This window comes from Otolemur garnettii, unplaced genomic scaffold (genome assembly GCF_000181295.1).
Source record: "Otolemur garnettii isolate 467f Iridium unplaced genomic scaffold, OtoGar3 scaffold00068, whole genome shotgun sequence".
Classification (NCBI taxonomy): domain Eukaryota; kingdom Metazoa; phylum Chordata; class Mammalia; order Primates; family Galagidae; genus Otolemur; species Otolemur garnettii.
In genome coordinates, this window is record NW_003852463.1 from 4,322,853 (window position 1) to 4,332,215 (window position 9,363).

General features: G+C 40.5%; 1 protein-coding gene across 14 annotated transcripts in view; it reads right to left on the reverse strand.

Moving 5' to 3' along the window:
* DYSF (dysferlin) overlaps positions 1-9,363 on the reverse strand; it is a 215,241-nt gene that overhangs the window by 22,924 nt on the left and 182,954 nt on the right. For all 14 annotated transcript variants that reach the window (XM_012807420.1, XM_012807419.1, XM_012807414.1 and 11 more), the window contains 3 exons: positions 4,332-4,460; positions 3,861-4,016; positions 2,295-2,386 (listed from right to left, as the gene is read on the reverse strand). In XM_012807420.1, coding sequence (XP_012662874.1) covers positions 2,295-2,386; positions 3,861-4,016; positions 4,332-4,460 — 377 coding nt within the window. The remainder of the gene's footprint in view (positions 1-2,294; positions 2,387-3,860; positions 4,017-4,331; positions 4,461-9,363) is intronic.

Here is a 9,363-nt window from a genome sequence, read left to right on the forward strand (position 1 = left end):
TCTGAGAGAGTGAGAGTGAGTGTGTGTGCATGCACATGTGTGTGTCGGGGGCGGCAGTATCCCAAATAAACTGGGCTGCGCACACAGGAGGTGCCTGCTGGAAGGGCCACAGAATGACAGAACAGATTGGAACAGAACTTTAAAACTGAAGTCTCTACCACAACACTGGGAGACAAGTGATGTGAAACTTCAGAACCAGGCTGGACTTTGGGATTGACCAAGTGACCCGTTTTCTGGACTCTTGGGCCTTCACACCTACTTCTGGGGTGGAATGGAGGGGGCACTTGTGAGAGACTCCTTTAGGGTGCTCCTGCTGTAGCTAAGATTTTCACCTACCACAGGGGTCAAAGGTGAGGGTATTCTCCCTTCTCCTCTTGAAATGAGTTCCCTACAAGTAGGAGACACAGATCTGGCACACGTCATGCTCAAGGAAGCTAAAGCAGCTTGTGGCAAAAAGGAGAGCAGGGGCCACATTTGGGAGGAGCTGCTGGGGAAGGAATGCAAGGATTTCCTGGGAGGAGCGAGGCCACTATAAAGCCAGACCAGAGCCACTCTAAGTCCTGCTCCATGGGCCCTCCCAGGGGTCCCAACAGCAAGAGACTGGAGTGGACAGTCTGAGAACCAGGAGCTTGGGGCAGCCAGCCACAGGGACAGAGAATCAGCCACATCCTGGCAGGCACAGTGGGAGGGTCATAGGGACCTCTGAGAGCCTCCAGAAAGCACCCACAGGAAGGTAAATAGGCTTTAAGCTTTTGCCACTCATAGAGTGCCCAGACAACCAGGGCAGGTGAGATGGGCCTTGTAGTTCTGGTCCTATAGAAGTCAGAAACCTTGGGGCCAGCCAGAGAGGAGAGGGGAGAAGCGCTAAACAGGGGAAGGGACGAAGGCACACACATACCCCCAAAGTGGCCCCGGCAGGAGAGGGGAAAGTACTCCCTTGGAGCCATGAGGGGGCTCATGATTACACAGGAGTGGGGACTTGAGTGGGCATTCTAGGTATGGCTAGACCATGGGTTTGTTGACTTAAAATGGCTGAGCTCAAAGTGATCAGGAGAACTGCCTGCCTGTCACTTTCCACACAGGAAAGGGGAAGGTGACCCCACAGAATAAGTGCTCACAGGGTCCTGGCAGACAGAGCAAAGCTGTGCTTTGATTCCATCTCATGAGTTCCACACACGGGTTATGGAATGGAAGAGCTACTGATGGAGGGAGGCCTGGCCAGAATTTGGGGGAGATGGGGAAATAGGAGTAGGAGGGATTTGTTTCTGCACTGGCCCCCCACTTGCCCTGGGCCCTGACATCCCCTCCTATGGAACAGGCCCCACACCAGCAGTGGAGCTCAGTAGAGCTCCTCTTTCCCACATACCACCCTGCCTCCCACTCTAGCTTGGTGATGGCCCATCACTGGCCAGACCTGTTTCCTCTTCAAAAACTGCACTTCACCAGGATGATTGGGTCTTCACTGCAGGGTGAAGACCAACTCGATAGACACTGGCTATAAATACAATGTGTTGCATGTGATGATATCAGAACATCAGGCATCTGCTCCTACAGGAGCTAGAGAAATAGCCCCCAACCAATGCAATTCTCCCTCTTCTGCCAAAAGCAGCTCACACCCAAACAGCAATTCAGGAGGTTAGGAGCTACTCCCATGCAATAGGCATTGATCCTTCCTTTCCTTGTTCTTAGATTTCAAGAAACATTTTACCATCCTGGGTCTACATGTTTCTTCTAGCTATCTCTATAGACACACATGGGACACTTACAGAGAATAATTACTAAATGCACTGTAAACCAAATTGGATCCTGAGATGTTAGTAAAAGGACATTAGCAAAAGTAAAAGAAATGGGTGAAATTAGTGTTAGTAAAAGAAATGGGTGAAATTCTCATAAAGTCTATAGTTTAGCTAATAATAATATACTATGTCAAGTTCTTTATTTTGACAAATACACAGTGGCTAGGTAAGATGTTAACAGTGGGAGAAATTGAGCAAAGGATATATGGGAACTCTGTACTTTGTAACTTTTCTATACATCTGAAATTATTCCTAAGGAAATGTTTACCTAAAAAAAAAATTAGCAAATTCATCTTTTAAGCTTCCATGTAGATTTCTGATCTTAGAGGTAATTGTGTTCAACCAGGAATTTCTGCTGGGACACAAGCCTTCGGCACAAGCCTTTGGCCCCCATAGACATGGGAAATTTAGGGAACATACATCTGCTCCGGGAAGAGGTTGCATATCCCATACACGCACTATGCTGTGAGCATCCAGATTGGCTCCTGCCCCACTTACTTTCCAAATACAGGCTCCAGGGTACAGGGGATATAGTTTTCCTGGTCACTCACTGATTTCTTCCCTACGGAGATCTTGATGTAAGGATCACACTGAAGGAAGAGACAGAAACACTTAAATGAAATCACTTTCCCAGCATGTCTTTGGGGCTCTGAGTCTCTGGCCTCCAGATGGAATAAGGTGGCCAGCCACTGGGAAGGAGCCCCATCCTACACACCACACCACACCACTTGGCCCAGGCATGGGTTTCCTATCTTGGTTCTACCAATGGAAAGGGACTATCTGCATCTTCCATATACCCAGTCCTGGGAGAGGCAGGTGAGTACTGGACTCATGTCCTCAGAAACACAATAATCTCTATTACATGTATGATGAGGCTAGGCTGGAGCCTTCTCTGCAGCCTCAGCTTAAGCATGTGGAAACTAAAGACAGATGGTCAGACTTTGTCAAACTGAGCTAGCCCAGGTCAGCCTCCCTGATGTGTCCTGCAGGCAACAGTACCCCTTCAGCTAGCCTCCTTGGGCTGGAAAGTGCTCAGGGTTGTCTGACATCAAGAAGCTTCAAGTACATAAACTAACCCACTGTCCATGACCATGTCTTAGAAGCTACTGGCATTGCCAAGGCTGAGGGCTGTTCTACTCTGTTGTGTGATCTAATGACTTCATACCCTTGAAAGGCAGAACCTAGGCCTTTACCTCCCACACACCTCAAAGACATAGCTAGGCCTAAGGAAGTGACAGAAGACTCCAGCCTCATACCTCCAAACTCCAACTGTCCCCCAGCCCTGCCTCTCTTCTCTCCTTTTTATCTCTCCTCCCAGCTTTACTCTGTCTCCCCTGCCACCTCCCCATAACTCCAGTCTTCTTCCTTCCTTCAAATCTCCCTTCTCTATCTCAGGCCAAGTCTAGTGTGAGACGGCTGAGGCACTTGTCTTAGGCTCAACATTTATGGGAGGGCCAAAATATATAGTTATCAAAATAAGCAATATTTTAACACAACATTTTAAAAACTAAAATCAATGCCAATTGCCTGTGATTAACAAAATCTTTAGTAAAGATGACAATGGGCTTCTCCTTGTGTCTGGCTCCTCTGTGGCTAGGCACAACAGTTACTAGACCTGCTTCTTCCCACCGACCATGGAAACCCCTATAATGTCCACTCCCAGCCTACACCTTCCACCTTACATTATCTCAAAGGGGGATCCTTGTTCTAGACATACATTATGTAGTCTTCTTTCAACCTTTGCCTATGTTTTTGACCCCTCTTAAAATACTATTTTCTTCTTCCTCCTAGCCTATCAAAACTCCATATAGCCTTAAGAGTCCTGTGCCTTCCAGGAAGCCTTCCCTATCTCTCCAAAGTCCTGTACTGACTTTGGCCTTGTCCAACCTCCTAGAACACTTGATCTTTAAAAGAACTCCATTCAGTCACATCTCACTCTTGTGTGTGTTTGTCTGATTTCCCAGCTTACTGTGAACCCTTGGGGCAGAGATTGTTCCAGATTCTGTTGGCCATTCTTACCAGAGCCCACTGTTCTTGGGCAGAAAAGGGCTATAGGGATGTTACCTTCCCATTGGGGTCCTTGGGCTGCAGTCCAAATGCTCGGACAATGTAGATGCGGACCAAGCACTCCTGGGGCCCCTGAGCAGCCATCTGGTGGAACTGTCTTGGGGGCATGGGGATGGCGGGGTCTTCTGGGAGGGGATAAATTTTGAAGAGCCCCTGAAAAGAATGAGGGATTAATTTTCATCTGTATCATCGTGTCACCCACACAATCACCATCATGACCATTACTCTCATCTCTACAAGAATCATCACTAAGAGATCACCAAGCCCAATGGCATCACATTATCACCATCAGATTCCACTCCAGCAGCCTCACCACCACTGTCAACTTCACCACCTCCATGACCCACACAGTCACCAACATCAGCACCAGGGTCACCACTGCAGATATTACCCCTCTCCCTTCACTGGTGGTTGCAACACCACAGTCTTAGGCCCACCTGGGTTAGGGACACATTTTCAGTGACTTACTTTAAACTCCCCAATGATAGAAGGATCTTCTGTCTCCTCCTGGGTCTTGCCCCGATAGAGCTTGAAGGTGTTGCAAAAGTCAGAAAGGCCCTCAAAGGCCTCCACATTCTCCAGTTGTGTGTCATAGACCTGCCACATTTGGGGGGATAAGAGAAGGGGACAAAGGAAAGAGAGAAAGCAAAGAGACAGCAAAGGAAGAGGGAACAAGAAAAGAAAGAGGAACATGAGAGCATGAGGATAGAGAGAGAAAAAGAACAGAGAAGAAGAAAACAATGGAGAAGACCAAAAACAAAGTAAAGGAACAAAAGCAGAAGTGGAGAAGTAGAGAGAGTTAAGAGAGGAAACCAAGAAGGAACAGAGGCAGAGAGGAAAGAAAGCCACAGGGAAAGGGAGCAAGAGGGAAGACATTTATTTGTTTAGCTCCATTAGGGAAGAGGGTTCTCTGGTTAATAAAATAAATATTCTGGTACCCAAAAGTCATCATAGACCTGGGTGGTGCATTTTCTAAGACAATAAAATCACAAACAAATGAAAATTCGCCTTGTTATTTGAGGACTAAGACACAACTCTGGAAAATTAACAGGTCAACAATTCAAACAAAAATTCTTACTGTATAATATGTCCAATGACAGTGGTACCAAATATCAAGCCAAGCGTATCTTGAGCACCATTTTAAATTTGTTAACTCCATTATTTACTTATCTCCTCTCAAATATCCATATTATTATTTGTTAGAGCAATGTTTTGCAATTTCTTAGGCTTTAATAAAGCAACAGATTTTTTTATTACAGATGATGCAATGTACCTAATAAACTAATAATCCCCTGTTTCTACTGAAAATTGAGAAATTAGCGGTATGCTGTGGCAGGCACCTGTAGTCCAGCTACTGAGGAAGCTGAGGCATGAGGACGGCTTGAGCCCAAGAGTTTGAGGTTGCTGTGAGCTATGATGATGCCACAGCACTCTACCCAGGGCAAAAGAGCAAGGACTTTGTTTCCAAAAAAAAAATGGTACCACTAAATTCCTAATTTGCACTTATTTGAATACTAGAGAAACTGGCGTGGGTTTTATCAGCCACTTGTATTCTCTCCTTGCAAACTTGTCAACGGCTCATCCTTGTCACTTGTCCATATCTCAACTATCCATGTCTGTTTCTTTGCAATGGTGATTTGAGAGATCTCTCTGTATGTAAAGGATATTCACCTTTGGTCTATCAAATGAGCTAAAATATTTTATCCCAGTTTGTCATTTGCCTTCCAACTATGTTTCTGATATGTTTATATTTTCATTTGTCTGTATTTTATTTTATTTTTATTTATTTTTTTTGGCAGACAAAGGAAAAATTATTGAGACAGACAGAAATGCACCTACTCGTGACTACAGTTAAGTATTTACTATTATGTCTGTATTTTATTATGTTTATATTTATGATTTTTTTACCTAATAATTTCTAGAAAGTCTCATCTAAAGATTTTTTCTTTATAGCTTCTGCCTTTCAAATTAGGCTTAGAATGTCTTCACAGCATAATTATTCAGCATTCAGTATAACTTGGTATATGGTCTTTGGTAAGAATTCAACTTATTTTTTTCACCAAATAGTTAAGCAATTCCTTAAGCACCATATTTGTTTAAGCTATTTCTTCTCTTCCCAGTGATTTGTATTATACATTAAATGCTTACCTATCCTTTTGTTTGTTGGTGATCTTTCTATTCTGCTACTTCTCCGATTTTAATTATTGAACCCCTATAACCTATTTTATTAACTGACATTCTTCCAAATGAAATTTTAAAATATTAAGTCCAGTTTTCAATAAAATTGGAATTGTTATTAGACTTGTATTAAGCTTAAAATTAATTTTGGACAGGACAAATAATATCTCTGTAGTGTTGACATTTTTATCCAGCAATCTAATCTGATTCTCAATTTATTCCATTTCTTTTCTTATATATTGTCATCTTCACAGAGAGGCTACATACTTATTGTTGAGTTTGTTCCTCATTAAACTTAATTTTTTGTTGGTATTGTGAATGTGAATCTTCCTTTTCCTAGATTTTCACAATAGATGCTGCCATCTTCCTGGGCTCTCCTGACAGCTCTCTTCAGGTGCTCAAGCAAGTCACTTGCACACAGTGACAATTTTGTCTCCTCTTTCTAAAATGAATAGCCTATGTCTTTGTGTTGACATTGAAATGGTTAGAACATACAGAATAATGTTAGATGATAAAGTGAATGTGATCATGGTGAGTCAATTCTTGTTTCTGTCAAAAAGACTGTCTAGCATTTCACTCAGTACCTTAGCCTAGACTGAGTCACAGAGTGCTTTGGTAATCTATAATCAGTAAGTCTGGGATCTCTTCCCAGACAAATGCACCTGTAGACATGCTTAAGAAACACAGGTTCAATTTCTGGCATAAAGAGAGTTTCTGAAATTGTGAAGTTGGATGCTGGCTATTGGTTTGAGAAGTGTATTTTATAACACTTATTATTATACACTTATTTTATAAGTGTATTTTCTATTTCCAATATGTTATTGTTCTTATGAATCACCAATGGATGTTGAACTTTATCAAATGCTTTTCAGCATTGACTGATAATCTGTGTTAATTCTACGTATTTGATAGGATGAATAATATTAGTGATTCCCTAATGTTGAACTCTTTACATCCTGCAATAAAGTTAATTTGGCTATCATGACTTACTATTTTTAGATCTCACTTGCTATTATGTAAAATTTTGTACACATATTCATTTCATAAATAAATGACATTTATATGTGCAGTTGTGCTTTATTGGATTTTGGTGGTAAAATAATCCTACTTATACAAAAATCAAGGTTTTCTACCTTTTAATTTTTTTTCTCTGCTGTGAATTTTAAAATAATGTTTTAATATATGTACCACAGGAATTACTTCCTCTTTGAAAATCTGGGAAATTCCCTTTATAGTCAGTCCCCTGGCTCTTTCTTTGGAAGTAATTCTTAGATAATTTTCCTGTTTCTTTCATATTTTTCTGTTGCTTTTTGAGACAGTGGTGGCATTTCTTTTCGACTTCATATTATCTCATTTCTAGCAGTTTTGATACCCATTCATTCACATGGAAACACTGAATTTACCTAAAATGCTTTGACTCTCCATTATGTCCCTATTTTCATTATGGATATTGGCTTGGTTTCTCTACTTCTCTAAATTAGATTAACTGGATAGTTATCTATTTTAATTAATTTATTTCAATCAAAGCACCAATTTATTCATTTATTAATTCTCTCATTTTCTCTTTTTTAGCTTTTTATTTCTGCTTTTATTTTTTTCTATTCTTCATCCTACTGTTTTGAGGACCCTCTCATTATCATTCTTCCTAACTTCTTGAGTTGAATCTTTATTTATGTTATCCCCTTTTTCTGGATAACGAAGGTATTTGCTCCTATGAAATTGCCTCTGCTTACCACTGTGTTGGCATTGCCCCATTTGTTTTGTTATATAATGTTTTCATTCTCATTTTTTGGCATTCTATAATTTCAGTTTTATTTTTATTATTTGGTCCCAGAGTTGGACTTTCAGTTGTCTTCTTTGTAATTAACATTAGTGCTTAAGGATATAAATTTCCTCCGAATGCCACTTTAGCTATAACCACTAAGCTCTAATACACAGTGTTTTATCACTGTTTCTCTGTTTCTTCAATGTTCTGCAATTTCAGTTTGTATTTTCTCTTTCACCCAAGAATTATTAAAAGATAAAATTCTTCATTTTATAATTTTCTGGGTAGACAAGTCTTTAGAGACTTTTTTTTTTTTTTTGCAGTTTTTTTTTTTTTTTTTGGCCGGGGCTAGGTTTGAACTTGCCACCTCCGGTATATGGGGCCGGCGCCCTACTCCTTTGAGCCACAGGTGCCGCCCAAGTCTTTGGAGACTTTTGATCCTGTTATTAATTTTTAATTAATCACATTACAATAAAAAAATGTTGTCTGTGATATTACCAATTTTTGTAAAATGTCCCATTGGTGTAATCTTTTGGCTACTGTGTTTAATCAGGTTAATAATTATGCTGGGTCTTCTATAGTCTCTCACATCTCTGTCCCCTTGATCTGACGTGAACTGAGAGAAGTGAATTAAAATCTCCTATCTCTCAGTGTGTTTCTTTGGCTTCTTAAATCCCTTGTCATTTCTGTTTTGTTGTATTATCTAGAATATAGATAGTCTCCTAACTGTCATATTTAGGAACTATACCAGTTAGCATTATAAAGTGCTGTCTTTACTCTCATTTAATTTAGGGACCTAAAATTAAGACTATGGCTTCTGCTTTCATTTCATCTGCATTTGCCTGGCACACATTTTCCTAATCCTTTATGGATCTTCTTATTTTAGAGTCAGATTTTGCTTTGAGATCTGATTTAAACTTGGTAATTTAAAGAGGCTCATGTAATATGTTTATATTACATTTCCTAGTTTTTTTTATTCTTAAATATCTTTGACTGCACAGTCTGTTTCCTGTGTGCATGATGCAAAGTTGGGAGGGAGTACCTGTGTGCATAGTTCTTCTGATGGCTGAGATGACCTGAGCTTCTGTTCTGTTATTACTATAAATGTGTATATATACTGATAATACTTAGTCCTCTATGTCTTCAGAGATAGTATTTATGGATTCCTTACTATAGCAATGATAAAATAATCAAATTTTGTCTCCCTTCTTCTCCCTCTCCATCACCCTGGTTTTGTTTGTTTGTTTGTTTGTTTTGTTTTTGCAGGTTTTTTGTATTTTTTTTGGCTGGGGCTGGGTTTGAACCCACCACCTCCAGCATATGGGGCTGGCGCCCTTCTCCTTTGAGCCATAGGCACTGCCCCCCATCACCCTGTTTTAAACAATATTATCTTTTTTAACATTTACTTTAGTACTATTTGCTTACATCATAATTGGCTTATACTCCTATTATGTGATATATTAATTTTACTCTATTTATTTTCTAATATGGCAATCAGTGCCCTTACTCTATATCTCACTATCTTCCCTCCTCATTCACCTAATTTTTGTCAGTTTT